The following is a 19,892-nucleotide window of genomic DNA, read 5'->3' as shown; positions in this document are numbered from 1 at the left end:
GTTTTGGACCTGTTTTGGACCTGTTTTGGACGCGTTTCAGGCGCGTTTTAGACGCGTTTCAGACGCATTTTGGAAGCTTTTTCCAAAAGTTGGTTTTATGCATTTCATTTACAGCGTATTAAGCCTAGTACGCTGCTGAAGCGAAACAAAAAATTTTGAAGTCTACAAAGTCAGCAGCGTTTATCCCTACTAACAATTTTGGTTCTATAATGATTTACAGAAGCAACAATTGCAACTGTAGGTAAAGCTTTATGGAACCAAAATTGGCTGTCGGGATGTTAACAAAAAAATACCATCGAGTTTTATAGCAAAGTAAAAATTATGAAAATACAAATAAAAAAATTTAAGAAAAAACATCAGAAAATAAGTTTAAAAGCAAAAACAAAACAAATTTAATTTCTTTCAAGATTTCGTTAACGAAATTTTGTATGAAAGATTTCGTTTCGCATCAGCAGCGTACTAGGCTTTAGGGTAGGCTTAATGCCTGGTACGCTGCTGAAGCGGAACAAACATTTTTTTAAGTCCATAAGTCAAAATACTCTTTTTGAGACAGAAAAATGAACTGTACAGTTAAATGTGAGTGAAAAATTATTTATCGTATATTTTAACTACAGCCCAAACGAGATAATTTCGCAAATTAGGTCAGTTTAAAAAAATTCCACATCTGAACGTTGATGTGTCAGTTTGGAATTTTTTTCATACAAGTACCCGTACAACTACCGCATGTACTCTTCGGTGTGGCCAAGCCTTTAAGTTTCAAATATTTTTTTTCTGTACGATTTGACATTCCAAATGAGATAATTTGCTTAATTTTCTGAGCTGTAGTAAAAACACAGCCCAAACCTTATGAGATTTTTGTAACTTGTGAGGTTTGCCACAATAGGGCTGTAATTTTTTACAAGAATAATTTACCGCCCCAATAGCTTCGCGTCTTCCAATATTTTTGTGCGTTAACCTTAAAAGACTACATTTGTCATCACAACCAAACACACCTTTTTTAAACAGCTGACTTTGATCCTGTCAAAAATCTACTACAAACAAAAACGAATTGTCAAAAAAAAACAAAAAATTTTCACGATTTTGGGGTTTGGTTTATGTCTGCGCGATTGTTTACTTTAAAAACTTATTTTAATCCTTAAAATATATTAAAATCAAATTCAAATTAACATAAAACTCCACTTAATATGTTAATTAATCTTTTTAAAATAATTTAAAGTGAAAAATTTAAGGAATTTCCTCCGAAATTTACAATGAAAACTATTTGCAATTTCTGAAAACCAAAACCCAGAAAAAAAAACTCCTTTTCCTTTCCCCCAAAACACTACGCATGACAACAAAAGAATTATTTGTTTCTCTCTTCATTATGACATTCTTCATCTAATTTCCTTTTATTCATAATCTTTGGAACACAAAAAAAAACATTAAGGACGAAAAATATTTTCATCGTGTTTTTTTTCCTCAAAAAAAAAAAGCTTGAAAAAATCGAGATAAAGGAAATTTATCCTGGAACAAAGAGAGATAAATTCTGGCTTTAGCAATGGCTTCATTCCATCAACGATGCGGTCGTCGAATAACTTTGACAAATAACAATCGAACAGCAATGCGAAGTATTCGAGATTTTAGCCATGCTTTGGTTTTTAGTGCAGAACCTCTTCAAGATGATGTACTTTTTGAAGTGGTTATTGAAGAAAAAGTAAGTTCTATTTCATAGTTTTTTTCCCATTCTCGTTAAAATATAAAAAAATCTTATTCAGAATCATTCTTGGGGTGGAAGTATAGAAATTGGAGTAACTTCAGAGAATCCCGACAAATTGGAATTACCTTCGTGTGCGGCAGCAATGCGAAATGGTACATGGATTATGTCGGGAATTGATATACGACGAGATGGTATTTGTTTGGTTGAATTCTATGGAACTCATTTGGAATCTTTGAATGAAGGAGATCGAGTTGGAGTTTTAAAGACTTCCCAAGATGAATTGGTCTTTTATATAAATGGAGAATCACAAGGTGTAGCTGCAACGAATTTGCCAAAAGTTGTCTATGCACTCGTTGATTTGTATGGCAGATGTGTTCAAGTTTCAATTTGTCCGTCGGAACCATTGGTAAGATTGATTGAAACCTTTTCATTTATTTATGTTTTACAACTCCAATTATTGTCCTATTGGAAAACTTTTTGTCATCCCAAAAAATTTCGAATCCATTATCTATGAAGTCTTCTCTTTTAACTGTAGATATATTATCTGCGACTATCAGCATGGATTTTTTATTTATTTATTTATTTATTTTCAAAATAAGTTCACTGTAACTAATTTGTTCCACTTTACCCCATTTTGCGTCGATGCATTTGAGGATCATAAACAAGTTTATTGTGTGTTCACCGATTTTAGTAAAGCGTTCGATAAGCTTTGTCACAAAACACTTATATTCCATTGTAGTCCATTGTTATTTATATTATATATTAATGAGTAATGACTTTCCTTCAATTTGGAAAAAAAACTTATACTTATTAACGCTGACGATATAAAAATTTTAAAGAAAATAACGTCAACCAAAGATTTTTTAGATCTTCAAAGTGATCTGTATTCGTTCAGAGAATTCTGTAACGAAAACTGCCTTTTCTTAAATTTAGACAAATGTAAAATAATGTGTTTTAAGCTCAAAAAGAACTATATAACATATGACTATATGTTAGACACATCTTCACTGGATAAATAATCCCTCTTTTCCGACCTAGAAATTATTCCTGTTTCAGTTTCTCCATTTATATACATACACTTAGTTTTTCCTATCTTTAGACTTAATTAATTTATATAAAACCAATTCGTTAGTAGTTTTAAATCGAAATTAACTTTTTCTACACATTACTCAATATCTTTTACAATAAAGTACAAAAAACCATCATCAATTTTAGACAAGAATATTTAATCACTTTAGGCACGCCTAAGGCTACATTTATGGATTCTGATACGGCTTCTTCAACGTTGGTTCTCTGCCTGCGGTTCTGTATATATGACTGGAACCATCACTACTCTTTATAATATGGAGTCAAGATATTTGTATAGTTTTTTTTTAAGAGAATCTATCAATCGATCGTTTCAAAAGCTCTTCTCATTTCAATAAACACGGAGACGATTTTCAATTTCTGCTGTACTTCTGTTTTCCATCCGGCAATAACAAGAGTTATCAGCGATTCACAACTATGCCGCTCTCTGAATTCCGATTGGCATTCTACTGCCAATATTTTGAAGTTGTTTCTGGACAATTTTTTCCATCATTAGGCAGCATATTCACTGGTCGATAGTCCTCCGGGTTCCGCGGGTTAATATTTTTTGGCAATGGGAACCACCACTGATTCCTTTCAGCAGTCCGGAAATATACCGTTCTTTAACCCTTTCGAACCCAGGCTATGAAAATCAGTATTAAAAAATGTTTTTTCAGTATTATCGTGTTAAAAACATCTCAACTAAGAAATATGAATAGCAACAAATTATTTTCCAAAATAATAAATGCCCACCAAAAAAAGTCGGACAACTGAGAAAATAATTTTTTGTAGTACAACAATGTATGCTACTTCTTCTAAGCCAAAAAATAAAATACTTTCTGGATTAACATTTTTTATATCTTTTTTTCAAAATTATGACCATAAAAAATGTGAATTTCAGTCCCTTTTTCGATAAAAAAAAATTAAAAAGTATGATATTTGTCTAACTTTTTGTACTAATCCAGTAACTAGACGTTATTATCTTTCAATTAAGCCATCGAAACCTAAAAAATTATTTAATGGAATATTTTTTACGAATTTTTAAAAATAAGTTACATGAGAGTAACGCTGGTTCAGAAAGGGTTAATGACTCATTGATTATTTTGCACAAATTGTCACCAACTATGTGAAAAGAATCACTTATCATGCCAACGGATAACATGTTTGCATCTTTTTTATTTTTCATATTTTTGATAAATTTCTTTATTTCATTGAATGTCACAAACTGAAATTTTAATGTTTTATCATTGTGCTCAATATAATCGATATAAGTTATTTTTTGTATCGCTCTATTATTAGCTGTGTTTTATTTTCCTTGTGATCCGGATCAGATCATTGTTTTTATTAGCTTTACAACAAAAGCAGGATTTTGTTTTGTTATTGTTTCGCAAATAAATAAGTGATCTGATCCGGATCACGAGGAAAATAAAACATAGCTATTGATTTCATGAACATTTTTTATACAAAATTGGTTAAGCTTATCCGCTAACTGGTTTTTTATCATTTACTGGTATAGTTTCAAAAATAATACTTTTTATCGAACTTAGTTTTTGATTTAACACTAGAGATTTAATCATCTTGAACATTATCAGAAATAAATTTGTTTTATGTCGTTTTCTTTCACTCTATTAAGGAGTACTCTAAATTTTTACTCCTTTTTCTGGAGTGAAAGAACATAATGAGAGTAATTTTTTTTTATGTAATTGTATGTGTGACAAGGCAAAAATGGATAATTTCCTTTAAAAAAATAGTGATAACAGGCCTAGGGAAAACATTTTATGAATTGAAAAAAAAATTAATATTAATAACATATGAAGCATAAAAAGGGTTCGTTGATAAGTCTGCTTCTACACGAAGCCGCAAGGCGCAGAAATCATCTTCAAATTTCCTTTTGATTTTCGTTTCGGTGCGTCACGCGCTTCTACACGTATTATTTTTTTGAAGACGCAAATTTGACAGTTATTTTCTTTGGTTTTATTTTGTTCTTGTTTTCGTATGACGACTTCTACAGGAAGACGTAGACGCACGAGATGCACATAAGAACTAGAGAGAGAAAGATTGATTTCTCCTTTGCTCTTATGTGCATCTTGTACGTCTACGTCTTCGTGTAGAAGCAGACTATGTATTTTAATTAAAAAAAAAACACCAAAATATACAAAAAAAAAAAAAAAAAAAACAACTCCCGTGTGGGGTCTATGTGCAACGAAAACTTTTGAATAAATTAAAAACGTTCCTATACACGACGAAGCAGATTCCGCAACCGACGAAATAAAATAGAGCAGAACAGCAAAAAAAAAAGAAACAAGATCAAAGGGAAACGTCGCGCTTTGCGTCTTCGTGTAGAAGCGGACTTAGTTTTACTTTTTAATACAGTCAAATAAGGAGAAAAAAGGGGTAAATCTCGGAATTAATGTTAGTAGAAATTTTTTTTGCTCAATATCTTCCTTTTGCCATTCTATAACATATCTCAAAAATCTAGAAAAATCTCATGTCCGCTTGTCGCGATTTCAAGGTCAAATCGCGAAATGGAGATTTTCAAAATTAGCAAAAATAGGCTATGGTATTATATACACATATGATACATGATTTCAAGGTATTTTTTAATGCTGATTCCAAAAAATCTAAAATCAAGACAATCTGACGTCTCTGGAAAAAGTTATACCTGTTTTTCATCTGTCAACTCATATTATTATAACAGTTGCAAACTTACTGCCGAAAACCCCTTAAAAGTTATGGTAGATGAACCAAATTTTGCATGAAGATTTTAGAATCCATCATTATTAAAAATCAAAACAATCCATTACAAAAAATATATATACCTACGAAATAATAGTATTTTTTGAAGGAGGGGCAAATTTTAGGATATGCACTAAAGAAGCTTCTTGTTCATCTTTGGGATAAGTGGTAATAGGCTAATTTTTTCATTTTAATCTTTGTTTGGATATTCTTTAACTACCCTCAAAAATATAAAAAAATCTCATGTCCGCAAGTCCTAATTTTCCTGGTTTGAAGATAAGGTGCAGATTTTAAAAAATTGAAAAACAACACTTCAGATATTTGTGTCAGATCAACATGAATAAGGTGCATTACTTTTCAGGGATGTTCAGGTTGACTTATTGTGAGTTTTTTTGAATAAGTGTTAAAAAATACCCTTAAATCATGTCGCTTATGTTGGTATACATATACAAATTTAAACTTTTCTTGCTAATTTTTTTAAGTCTGCACCTAACTTAGTTTAACCTCCAAAATTAGGACTTGCGGACATGAGATTTTTTTAGATTTTTGAGGGTAGTTAAAGAATATCCAAACAAAGATTAAAATGAAAAAATTAGCCTATTACCACTTATCCCTAAGATGAACAAGAAGCTTCTTTAGTGCATATCCTAAAATTTGCCCCTCCTTCAAAAAATACCATTATTTCGTAGGTATATATATTTTTTGTAATGGATTGTTTTGATTTTTAATAATGATGGATTCTAAAATCTTCATGCAAAATTTGGTTCATCTACCATAACTTTTAAGGGTTTTTCGGCAGTAAGTTTGCAACTGTTATAATAATATGAGTTGACAGATGAAAAACAGGTATAACTTTTTCCAGAGACGTCAGATTGTCTTGATTTTAGATTTTTTGGAATCAGCATTAAAAAATACCTTGAAATCATGTATTATATGTGTATATAATACCATAGCCTATTTTTGCTAATTTTGAAAATCTCCATTTCGCGATTTGACCTTGAAACCGCGACAAGCGGACATGAGATTTTTCTAGACTTTTGAGATATGTTATAGAATGGCAAAAGGAAGATATTGAGCAAAAAAAATTTCTACTAACATTCATTCCGAGGTTAAACCCTTATTTGACTGGATTATTTGGTATATTTTCATTATGCTTCTGATCGATTTTTTCAGTCTAATTGACACACACCCTTAGTTTGATTTTATAATTGTAAAATAAAAATATCCCATCAACGCAGAAAAAAAATGGGATTTTTTTGTTATATGGCACAGGATTTTTTTTTATTGATGAAGAACACTGGCTGAAAATTTTTTTTATTCGGTTTTCAATTTCATTTTGGAGAAAGTGAAGAATTATCAAAAAAATGAAAGAAATATATCTGGCGGAATATAATACAATAGAAAATATATTCATAATGGTTGTTTTTGTTAATAACAAAAGAGTTTGAAAGAAAAACTTTTCGCATTTTTCAATTTTCAAACAAAATTTTAAAATGTCAAACTTCAAATTCATAAGTGTGTGTGCAAGTGCGTGTGCAAATCGGTGTAAATCTGACTAAAAATGTGGAGTAAATCCGGGGTACTCCGTAGTACTAAAATTACTCCGGAGTAATTTTTTTTTTACACTTTTGTGGCGTCAAAGAACACAAAACCTTCAAAAGTGCAAAAATAAGTACTAAAAGGGTACTCTCATTGGAGTGAAAGAAAACGACATAAAACATTGTTTATTTCGGTCTTAAACTCTCTGCCAATTCCAAACGCTTTTGAACTTTTTTTAATACCAAAAATCTTGCTCTAATTTTTAAGTTCTAAGCCAATCTCTCTACCAAACCTATCTCAATAAAATGCAAACCTGTCTCATCGCTGAACCAAAACACTTTTACCAATTCACAAAATGTGAAAAGTAAATCCGAGGGTCTTCCTTCAACATTTAATTTTCTCGGCACATCTTTCTCTGACCCTTTAGCAATAATTTAAATGAACCCAATTTAGACTACTACCACAAATTTCTAACAAATAACCCGTACACGTCTCTTTCTATCCTGAATAATGAATTTTCTCCCAGCCCAGGTGGTATCTCTTCAATTTTGCTTAAAAAATGCGCTATTGCACTCTGCAAACCCCTTATTAATCTTTTTCAACTCTCGCTTTCACAGTCTGTTTTACAATCTCTTTGTGGAAAAAATCCTTTATTTTTCCCATTTTGTAAAAAGAGGTTGTAAGACCCAAATCTCAAACTATCATTCGATTGCTAAACTTTCCGTCATCACCAAGCTTTTGGAATGTATAGAGTATAGTGTATGATTCTCTTAATTTCCATTCCAAATCAATTATTTCACCACTTCAAACATGAATTTTTAAAGGGAAGATCCAGTACGACTAATCTTACCTAATTTGATTCTTCGCTGCTTCAAATTGATTTAAATACTTTTCTTAACACGTACGTCAAGCCTATCCTTGAATACGCTAGTCAGTTTTGGTCTCCCTTCCAAATCATTCAATCTCTAAGAATTGAAGCTGTGCAGAGGATACCGTTTGCAACTTATTATTTTATATTTTTTTTTTTATAAAATTTTGATAATTTATAAAACTTAAGTTATCCGCTTGTAATAAGTAAAATAAATAAATAAACATTTATTCATTTAGGACTTTATGTCGGATTCCACACAAATTGTGCAATCAATCGATGTTCCAATGTGTGTCGATGTCACAGTTAGCTCAAACGGAGGCACTGGTGTTGCTTCCATTCAATCAACCGCCAACATTGGAGACTATTTCGATATGAATGATCGTTTGCGTTTCCACACTCGATGTGGTTCATTGGTGAAGTTATCACCAAACTGTCGATCGGCTGAAAGACGTCGCCCACTAGATGAGTTCAACAATGGTGTGGTGATGACCCACAGACCATTGAAAGACAATGAACTCTTTGAAATTCGAATCGATAAATTGGTAGACAAATGGTCTGGATCGATAGAAGTCGGTGTAACTACACACAATCCAGCAGCTCTACATTTTCCAGCTACAATGACCAATATGCGAAGTGGTACCATCATGATGTCTGGATGTGGTATCCTTACAAATGGTAAAGGAACTCGTCGACAATATGGAGAGTTTAATTTAGATGAATTGCGAGAAGGTGATCGAGTTGGAATGATGCGCAAGACAAATGGAAATCTTCATTATTTTATCAACGGACAAGACCAAGGAGTGGCAGCGAATAGAGTCGCTCAAACACTCTGGGGTGTCATTGATCTCTATGGAATGACTATCAAAGTTACCATTGTTGATCGAGATGAGAGGGAACAACAAAATTTGGTTACACGCCGCAATAATCTTATGTCGATTCAAACAAGCTCCAGTTCGAGTTGTGGCGGTGGGCATCTTGTAAATCATGAACTATCGGCTGCTTTGAGTCCTGAAATTGAATCTGTGAGTGGAACTGGAAAGAATGATGACCGGTTGACTTTTCATTCGATGTGTGGATCTCAGGCAACTGTAACACATAGTGGACGTACTGCTTTGAGACCGAAGTTTGTTTTTAATTTTATTGTTTATATGAAACGAAATCATCTATTTCTGTTTTTTTTAGCGCTTCGGATGACTTCAACAATGGAGTTGTGCTGACCAAGAGACCATTAAGGCCGAATGAACTATTTCAAGTTCGCTTGGAACGTGTTGTTACCAAATGGGCTGGATCGGTTGAAATGGGTGTTACAACTCATAGTGCAGAGGAATTAGATTTTCCGTTCACTATGACTAATGTTCGGTAAGTACATATGAAAACAAACGAAAGAGAGCTACAGGACTTTGACCCTCCTAAACTCAATTGGGCGTATTCATAGACACAGTTTAAGTTGCTTTTAAGAAAAACTCGAGTTTATCCCATTCGAAATGCATTGGCATAAATCCAGTTTTAAGTTAAACAACAACTATGAATATGCCCCAATGGAATTCCTCTGAAACTTTCCACTGAAGCTAAATATCTTAGAGTAATTCTTGATTCCAAACTAACATGAAAACAAAAACCTCTTAGTATTAGAGAATCATTCAAACTCCCAGACGATTGTAGTGTCTTTCAGGCTGAGATTTATGGTACTGATAAAGCGGCAGAATTGGTGTACAGAAAAATCTAAACTCTTTAGAAATTACATTTTTCGTAGACATCCAGGCTGCTATCATAGCTTTAGCTAATGAGACTATAAGATCTCTTGGCACAATGGCCAATAGAATTGGTGCATTTGTACCCGATTTCGCTAGAAGCTGTTAGGATGTAGAAGAAATAGAAACCATTAAAAACCTGCTCTGCTCTGAATGCCCAAAATTCCAAACTCTTTTACTTCGGAAACAGGTTCGTTGGAGAACTGAACGATCTAGCGCAGGTCTCAGTGCCAAACAGGATGGTTTGGAAATGAACCAGTCCATGTAAACTAATAGTTTAGGAACATCTATGCATTTTTTATATAAGGGGATCGAACCTAAAAGAAACCTTGTCCCTTTTACTTCTTCTTTATAAACTCCTGCTGATTCACGCAAAATTCCTGCCTGAAACACGCCAGCTTTCCATCATTCACGACTCCAATTGATCTGGCATTCACTGTAGCTTGGTTTTTGAAGCTAAAGTGACGCCTTATTTCTCGTATCGAACCTGGCGAAGGAGTTCGGTTCATTCCGTGATTGGTAACGAATTGAGAGCAAAAATCAGGCTCATGATCTTCAACTTCATGAAATTGTTATCAACTGCGATGTTTTGTCGTAGGTGGCAGACAGATGCTTGCTTGTTGATAGGATGCGCTTCGTTTTGTCTTAATTTTCTACAAGAACAACGATTTTTGCAGTGCGTGTTTTTCAGTGTCACTGAATATGAGAAGCCTACTGAAATATCCGCTCCTTTCTTGAAGAGTTCCGCGAGCAGCCCATCAGCGTTTTAGCCTTTTTAAAAATTCCTTTACATCTTCTATGTTGGACGTAGGGTTTGTATCTTCACTGACAGGAAATGGGTTTTCTTCTTGGTCTGCTTCCCTGCTTAGATGATTTCAATTAAGGAGATGCTGGAATATTTCTATTATCTTTTCTACTATGACTAGATTATATAAATTTCCCAAAGAATTTTTCATTTATTTCAATCATTGGAACGAATAGGATCCTCAAAGTTTTCCTCGGAATTTATTGATATAGGCAATACTTTTTCCACGGGAATAAAGCTATCATTTCATACGATTTAAAAAAAGAATAATTCCAGGGAAACAAAATTCACCATACTGCCCAATATTTTAATATATAATTTTATAGAAAACCTAAGGATTCTAGAATATTTCCCTTTGAAGAATTTTCTTTTTATCCCTTTTCTTGGCTCGATACTCCTCCTTTTGCTGATTGTAGTCCATAATCCTTATGTGTTTGCTTACAGGTTCGGGGTGTTCATTATCCGAGGCTCTTCGCACCTGTCTTCACACCTGTTTCTTAAAAAATTATTTTCCCATCCCTTTTTTAAATTTAATTCTCTGATTTTTCCAGATCTGGAACTTGGATGATGACCGGCAATGGTGTTATGCACAATGGCATCACTGTCATCGAACAATATGGTCAAAATCTCGATCGGCTGCAAGTTGGTGATCGTGTTGGTGTTGTCCGCAAAGATGATGGAACCTTACACTTTTGGGTAAATGGTGTTGATCAAGGTGCAGCCGCAATCAATGTTCCAGAAAAAGTCTACGGTGTCATTGATCTCTACGGCCAAGCAGCACAAGCCAGCATTGTTGATACTTCCGAGTGTGGTAGTCCTGATACTGGCAATTCAACAATCTCAAATACTACCCTCTACAGTGAGCCACCATTGCGTTTCCATTCGATACATGGAAAAAATGCTGGCATCTCAAATGGTGGTCTAACTGCAAGTCGTCCCAATTCACTGGCTGAATTTAATGATGCAATTGTATTTAGTAACAGGCCGTTAAGGCAGAGGGAGTTATTTGAAGTTGTTCTTGAAACAATGGTTAGACACTGGTCTGGGAATATAGAAATTGGAATAACTGGAAGTCGACCAGATGAAGTTGTACTAACCGCAAATGCAACAGATTTAGAAGGTGATACAATTATTTTGTGTGGTTCAATGGTCTTTCAAAATCGGAAAACTATTCGGAGTAATATTTTGTTTGACTTGGACACCTTGACGGCTGGAACGAGAGTTGGTGTCATGCGAAATGGAGACTATATTCACTTCTTCATTGATGGAGTAGATCAAGGTCCAGCGTGTGAATGTCGTTTGCCTAATGTTTGGGCAGTTATTGATCTCTATGGGCAGTGTGCTCAAGTGAGTTTGACTTTGGCGCAACCAGATATGCGTGCACCGTACGCCACAAGTGAGAACTCACAAAGTTTCCAAGCTACATCGGTAATTCAACCACCGCCCGAAACTAAGCATCGATGGACATGTATTTCGGGCAATGTTACACTCTCACAGAACTGGACTGTGGCATCGCGGGTGACTGGAGCGTCGGCAGCTTTGTCACGATGTTTGGTATTCTCAGAGCATCCTCTCTCCGTAGGATCACCTTTCGAAGTGAAGATTGTCTCACATAACCCATTATTTGCAGGTATTTAAAAAACAGTATATTTTTGAATTCAAAATTTGAAAAACTCTATTTCAAAGGATGCCTGAACATTGGCATAACGGATTTGAATCTCTCTGACGAGTATGTACGTAAAAACATTCCAAGCAGCATGAAACGTATACCGGCAAATGTCTGGTACGTTTCTGGCAATGAAGTTAGACACAATTCAATGCTAATGCAACGGTCAATGGCATCATTGGAATGGCTTCGAGTTGGTGATCGTATTGCCCTTGAGATGACACAAACAAGAACATTAAGAATTCTACTCAATTCTGAAGATATGAATATTAATTTCCAAAATGTCTCAAGTGTAAGTAGAAAATATCTTTGTTTTATATGTTTTTTTGGAAATCACTATCTTTAACCAATTCAATCAATTCACATTTTTTTTTTTTTTTCAATTATATTTTCCCCCCCATTTGTTGTGGCAAATCACATTTGAGTGTACAAAAAAAAAATCATCGAATTTTTTTTTGTTTTCACATTTGTTTTTGGAATTGTTTTTTGGTTTTTTGTAAATTATTTTTTTCAATGTGTTTCAAAGACCTATTGGACTGGAGATACCTTCAAGCCCTCAAAAGTAACTAAAAGAATGTTGTTTAAACAAAAAAAAAAAATAACATTGATAGTTGAAGTTAATAATAATTGTTCACCAATTGCACTTTGGATTGAGTTTTTGAGAAGATGCATGTTTTTAAAACACTTTGTATTTTATGTTCAATGTTTGCATACATATTTTTTTTTTTTTTATTCAGAAAGTAAGAGTTCAAAAATTACACCCCTATTATGACATGCGAATAGCTAAGAAAAATGGAGAACCAAAGTTTTTGTGTCTATTATAAGCGACGACTTAAAAACGACATTCGCACATCGTTTTCGGTCGTAGTTTTCTAATTGTAGTTGTAGTTTTCTAATTGGAGGGTTCGCCGACTTACGAGTCATAATTTAGGTGGTAAAAACGTCAAGAAAATAAACAGTAAAATGCAGCTACTTATGATGAATGAAAAGTACACCGATTCAACGTATCAATGAATTTTTTTTTTGTCAAATGCAGTTGCATAAGTAAGTAGTCCTATTTTCTTTTATTACTGCCCGAACAAGAGTTTCAAAAAATCTCAATTCAATCAATTTCAATTTAGTTTATTGAATTTGTTATTTACAATTGACTTAAAATTAACTTATTTCTAAGATACATTGGTTGATATAAAATTTTGTTGGCACAGAAGGGGCCTAACCTTATACAATGACTAAGTTATAAAATATAAATAAATATTATACATGGATAAACTTAATTTAAAAAGTCTGCTGACTAGGTTGTCCTCGGGGTGTTCAGACCCGGATGTCCAGTTGAGGGGTTGGTTGAGTTGAGTTGGTTAGATTGGCGTTTAGCCACGATAGTGTGCCGACTGGGTGTCGGCGTAAAAGTTAACTGCTTCTTCGTTGTCCATTGAAATTATGTGCTCATCCAGTATATCCAAAGCGCAAAGGTACCTAGGTTCCGGATGTCGTTGTTGGGCTATCATTCTTCTTATCAGCTGATTGGGGTGGTTGGCGATATTTCCTACAAGTATCTTCGCCGATCGCAGTAGATACTTGTCCAGTGGTATGATTTTTGCTTCCTCGTAGAGTCGCTTGTTGCTGTAGTATTTTTGTCGCTGTCGATCGAAGTAAAGTCCGGTGCACATCCTCAGTATTTTTCTCTCGAACATTTGTAGTTCCTTCATGGCTGTCTTTCAAAAAATCTCTATTGCAAAGTTAAAACATTTTAGTTTAGTCAAGGTCGGAAAACAATAAATTCAATCTGTCTGCCTTCATTTTGAGCTACAGCCCAAACCATTGAAGCGATGTGTTTTAAACTTGGTGATGATTATCCATGTCACCAAAAAAGTTAAACACAAATTGACCAAATGAGGACAATTAACGGTACCTGTCCTAGAACTGATTTCTTCATTTCTCAAATTTTTGTAAACGACTAACCGATTTCAATAAAAATTTTCTTGGACAATTTTTTTTCAGAACGACATACCATTTCTTTTATTTAAATAAGAAAAAAAATCTTTATATACCATAAATTATTATTTTTTAATGCAATAAAAAAGATTAAAAACTCTTAGATACTCGTACATTAACCGCAAGAAAATGCGCCCCAGTCGTGCATTTTATTTATCAGGATGTTGCTCTAAATAGAAGTTAGAAATTAAGTTTTAACTAAAACTTCTAAAACACGCAATAAAGCATAAACATTTCAACTTAAATGTAAACAATTTGAGAGTAAAGAAAAAAAAAAAATCAAATGAGAAAAAATTGGATGCATATGTTATAAATTATGACAACAATGCTATCAATGCTGATAACAGCAATATTACATCCTACTTATTTTTACCGACTTCCAAAAAGGAGGAGGTATTCAATTCGTCTGTATTTTTTTTTTTTTTTTTTTTTTTTTTTTTTTTTATGTTTGTTACCGCATAACTTTGCACTGAGTGAACCAATTTTGATAATTCTTTTTGTATTGGAAAGCTGGTGGCTGCAGTGTGGTCCCATTTCAATTTCATTTATATTTAGCCATGGCAACTATTTTAAAAATCATAAAACCCAGTTTTGAGCCATGGAAGTCGGTTCTGTTTTTTTGCTAAAAATGATTATCTCTAAAAGAGATCATTTTAATCATTAAAATTGTGGTCCTGATCTTTTTCGATCTTTAAATTGAACTAAGTAAGTGAACTAAGTTCCTAGTTTGCCGAAATGAACTAGTTCTTTGAACTAGTTCGTTATCGAACGACACAAGCCTATAATTCAGCAACCAGAAGTCGAAGAAACTTTTGGTATTCATCTATGAATAGATCTTATAGAGACCTTTCTTTTGATGTCTCACTCGAATGTTTTGGAGGAATTTTTTTAAAATGCCTATTTTTTAGGCAAGGGGACCTTGATTTTTTTCAAAATTCCGAAAAAAATAAATTTGTAATTTTTTTTTACATAAAAAGATTGGCCTTCTAATTGTCAACTCGTATCTTTAAACCAAAACTTGTTTCGAGACTTTGATCCGAAAATATCTACTTCCGAATGTACCTCCAAGAAAATTTTGGTTTTCAGATATGAATAGAGGACATTCATTTGTTGTCAAATAGAAGATTGATCTTTTGAACTTGTTTGAAATGTATTGATAATAATTTATAAGTCGAGTAATCATGTTCGTACACAGAAAAGCTCGAAGAAATTTGAGTTGTGTTGATTCTGTTTGTCTTTGTTTGCAAACAATAATCAAATTGTTTGATTACATTGAAGGTATTTAAAAAAAAGAATAGAAAAAGAATGAAGAAATCTTGTAAGAACAGTACAAATTTTGAAGGTTCGGAGAAATCAAACTTAAAATAATCAAAAATAACTAAATTTGAAAGTTTCAGTTCAAGTGTGGAACATTAAAAAACAACCGATCAACGGAGCGTATGTGTAATATTTTTTTAAACAAATTATTAATTTAATTAATTTAAACTAACTTGTGCCAAATGAATAAAGGCGCAAACATTTAAATTACTTGGGTGGTACTTAAAAACGTTTGGGGACAAAAATTTGTATGGTTAAAATACAACTCCGAAGAATTTTTTTTTTTTTTTTGAGGTCACGCAAAATGTACACATGACTCCGAAGAAGATATTTTTAAAGCCGCGCAAAATATACAGATGTATTTTTAAATTTAGTTTATTTGTTTGTTTCTTGTTACTTTTGCTCTGGATCTAATGCAGACAAATAGAAACAGATAAGTATCTTCTTTGTCTAACAATTATTTCCATTACGATAATCATGTTCTCATAAATGATGCTCTTTAATTAATAAACGTAAGCATGTGATAAGAAACCACACAAATATCATTATTCACCGTGCAACTTCTTTTTCATGTCGCACAAGAAACTGCTAGCCTAGATTCACACCATTTTTCATAATTTCCATATCAATTCACAAAAAAAATAGTTCATAGCAAACATAAATTAAAGAAATAAATACAATTTTACTAAAAAAAATATGTAACTTTTTATTAGGATGTCTATGTGGTTGTAGAACTACAAGGTTCCACTATGGCAGTTCAAGTGATCTCAACACAAGGACCCACCTCACCATTGCGACCGTGCAGCCTAAGACTACAAGATTCTCTTGAATTCGGTGTAGATCCATTGAATAAACAAGATTCAATGTTAGAATCTATAGATTCAGAGTCTCAGGCTTTTGAATTTAGTGAGTTTCATGGAAAGAATGTACGTTTAGTCGATGAACATCGTAGTGCAATTCGTACACAATCTTTCAATCAGGCATTAGTTTATATTGCCAAACCTTTATGCAAAGGTCATAGTATCAGTGTAAGTTGTTTAAATAGAGAAGATTTTGATTGGGAATTCATTTATTTCATTTTTTTTTTTTTTTTTGTAGATTAAAATTGATGCAATCAACACTAAGTGGAAGGGTACAATTGGCGTTGGAGCTCTTGGCGTATGTCCACAATTGGCAAACGTTCAGCTACCAACATCTATTGTACTCTGTAAACGTCCCTGCTGGGTAGCCACTCATGATTACATCAATATAAATGGAAGTCGTATTGCTTCGAAATATGGTGAAGCTCTGGAACAGATTCAACCTGGAACTGTGATCACAATGTCTCTGTCTCATGCTGGAGCGTTAAGTAAGCTGCTCTTTACCTAAGTACTATTAATTTTTTTTATCAATATTTATGTCCTCAATAGCAATTATGGTTGGACAGAATAGTTTAGAAGATCTGGCAGCAGGTCTACCAAATCATGTCTACCCTGTCTTTGATTTGTATGGCAAATGTGAGAAAATCTCAATAATCAACGGGGAGCTTCGCAATGGAACACCAATTGTTGAAGAAGTACTCTTGGAACATGATCAATTGGCTGAAGGTGATAGTAGTGTGCCGCAATGCGAAAAAGCTGATCTGGAAGTTCATGAAAAAGAGACTGAAGGTGCAAGCACATCAAATACGTAAGTATTCCAGGTCAAAACCCTTTCAGCTGGTTTGCTGACATTTTTGTCCTTATAAAGTGCTCGGACAGTAATGCAGAATTTTACTGGAAATTTATTGATCAATCTGTCAATCAAGTATCGATCGAAGGAAGGCAGGAATGACACTAGTCCATCTTCATCGTCCTGGTGAGAGAAACTAATCCTAATTCCCAAGTCTAATTTCTTATTTTTTTGTTTCTAGCTGTCTTCGGGAATCTCTGCAGTTGCAACACAATACCAATTTGAACATCCAACGCAGTCAAAGTACCCAACGCTTTACAAATAATCCTTCGACATCCACTGGCAGCACTGACACAAATCGAGAACAAGTGGAACCACCTTGTGACGATGTTGTCCAACCGGTAATGACAAACTCCAAAGAGAATCTCTTAGAATACAATGACGAAAGTAACACTGCTATTCAGCAAAATCTTCAACAGCAGCAGCAGCACCAACAACAACAACAATTTCTGGACATCAATCAAGTGCCTGATGAGACGCCAGTTCAAAACGAAGATGACCCAGACGAAGACGAAGAGCCACCAATACCGCCTGTTAGAGATCCCATTCCAGCAGACACACAATTCGATTCCATCCAATCGTTACCTAGCCTCGATTCAACTAAAGACTGTGAATACTTGAAGCTGGTGCGGGGCTTCAAAAGCTCTCTTGTCCTTCCACATACGTTTTTCCAGCAACCAAGTTGTCAGGCGATTTGTTTTTGTCAGCAGTGTCATGCGACAAATTCTGAAAAGCTAAGTGGTTGGGTGTATTTTAAGCTAAATCAGCAAGCTGTTAATACATCGGGAACGGTGCAGAGTTTTGATTCAGGTGATTGGGTGCCTTTGTACTATATGACTCGGGTAGATAAAATTCGAGCTATTCTCGACTATGGTCAGCCGCTCCCAATCGAACAAACACACGAGGCACATTCGAGTACCAATCAGAAGGATGAACCAGGAACGCACTTGGAATTGCATTTCTCGCCCAATTCACCAACAATACAACTCACGAATTCCCATCACAAATATACAGCAGCTATGCAAAGCTATACAATTGGTACAGCATTTGAAGTGTATGTGCGGCGGCAATCTTTGTGTGCCACACAACAAAAGACTTCTGATGAACAGCAAGAGGATGATCAACAACAACAGCAGCAATCACAGCCTGGCCCTTCATCAACACCACAGACGACTTCATTGAAAGACATGTCGTGGTTCACCAAAGAGACTGGGGCTTGTGTGCTGACAGCATTAATTCTAAAACTAGACCGAGTGCAGTGCCAAAGTTCGGGAAGCTAAGTTGTTGTTAATTTGTATATGCATTCAAATAAAATAGTAATTCCTAATTTTAGCGACTGTAATTTTGCTTGTAAAGCGCATCGATATTATTATTTATATAGATTATTATTATATAATTATGTATATGTAACGACCTCATAAAGTATTGTTAGCTATTTTGTTCTATGGCTGAGAATCTCTCTCGTATGGCTGAATTTTCTGTTGTCTATTTATTTTTGTGTTCGAAATTTAATGTACGTATAAAACTATTTCACATTTTCTATAATACAAAATTAACACTGAAAAAAAGAAAAACAAAACAAATATAACTAAAAACATATATACATTTTCTTTTTATTTTGAAATAATTGAATATGGAAGTGGCGCCCAACATGAGACCAAATCATTCTCTACAGTCACACATATTTTGCCATTTAATCGATCGGAGTGGAAGACCATCTTCTATATTGCGTTCTGTTACTGCGTATGAAAATAAAATAATTGGAAGTGGCGCCCAACATGAGACCAAATAAATCCTTACTCTCGCAGGTGTTCTGCATTGATTGAATCACGAGTATTGAAGTAAAAGGCCTTTATTCTATATTGCTTTTTTACTACTACATACAAAAATAAACCGAAGATCAATCAAGAATCAACAAAGAAAACATTTTTGGACTTTCTTGAGAAGATTTGTGATCAGTGCCCGAAATACAATGTCAAGTTAATTCTTGTTCCATTTAAAAGTCAATATCAGAAAGGAGGAGGAGCTAAGGAACTTTTGGATAAAGATTGGATATCAACCAACGACGAAAAGAATAATCCTCTTCTACGCTTATCCAGGATCAGCTGTAGCTCACTATCATGGCTGAAAGCCCCCAAGCGTCCCAAAAATTTTTACACCAAAAAATAAACTTACTGCCTCATTATCTTAAGTAAAAGGATTTAAGCAAATTGGGCCATATTCATAGACGCTGTCTAAGTTGCTACTAAGGAAGACCGGAGTTTATCCTATTCAAATAACATTGGATAAACCCCAGTCTAAGATAAACTGCGGTCTAAAAACGGCTATAAAAAATGCCCCATTGTGTATATAATGCATAAATGCAGATTATGGCGAAGACGAACATGTTCTCCTTCATCAATGCCTCTCCTTTATATGTACGGATTTCAGGTATATAATCTATAACTCTTTTACTTTTCTGCATGCAGACGTATGTAAATCCAGCATTAGCTTTGATCCGAAAAGCGAAAAAGTTCAATAGTGAAAACCTCCAAGCTTATTTTTCACAGTTATTAGGCTGGGAAAATTACTAAAATGATGCAGAAAGCTTGAATTTTTGTGAATATAAATATTTGTGTAATCTTTTTCAAATGAGCTAATGAGAAAAAAAATATTTTTAGGTACTTTTTGTACTTTTTCAAAAAAACTGCCAATGCCAATCATTGTATTTATATTTCTATAGTACTATCATGAAGTGAAACGAT

General features: G+C 33.9%; 1 protein-coding gene across 1 annotated transcript; it reads left to right on the top strand.

Moving 5' to 3' along the window:
* Positions 1–1,081: 1,081 nt before the first annotated feature.
* Positions 1,082–18,747, top strand: LOC129917934 (neuralized-like protein 4). Its single transcript, XM_055998174.1, has 11 exons — positions 1,082–1,693; positions 1,755–2,102; positions 8,144–9,030; positions 9,090–9,266; positions 11,015–12,093; positions 12,150–12,421; positions 16,152–16,466; positions 16,537–16,786; positions 16,848–17,106; positions 17,167–17,274; positions 17,330–18,747. The coding sequence occupies exons 1-11, from the start codon at positions 1,538–1,540 to the stop codon at positions 18,426–18,428; spliced, it is 4,950 nt and encodes a 1,649-aa protein (XP_055854149.1). The 5' UTR covers positions 1,082–1,537; the 3' UTR covers positions 18,429–18,747.
* Positions 18,748–19,892: the final 1,145 nt, after the last annotated feature.

The sequence above is a fragment of the Episyrphus balteatus genome, chromosome 4 (genome assembly GCF_945859705.1).
Source record: "Episyrphus balteatus chromosome 4, idEpiBalt1.1, whole genome shotgun sequence".
NCBI classification, from domain to species: Eukaryota; Metazoa; Arthropoda; class Insecta; order Diptera; family Syrphidae; genus Episyrphus; species Episyrphus balteatus.
This window is presented reverse-complemented; position numbering and strand designations above follow the sequence as displayed.

Excerpts from the sequence above, each read along its gene's own strand:
- LOC129917934 (XM_055998174.1), top strand. The coding sequence starts at position 1,538 with ATGGCTTCATTCCATCAACGATGCGGTCGTCGAATAACTTTGACAAAT. Across the intron at positions 1,694-1,754 it reads AAGTGGTTATTGAAGAAAAA|AATCATTCTTGGGGTGGAAG; the intron begins GTAAGTTCTATT and ends AATCTTATTCAG. Across the intron at positions 12,094-12,149 it reads ACATAACCCATTATTTGCAG|GATGCCTGAACATTGGCATA; the intron begins GTATTTAAAAAA and ends TCTATTTCAAAG.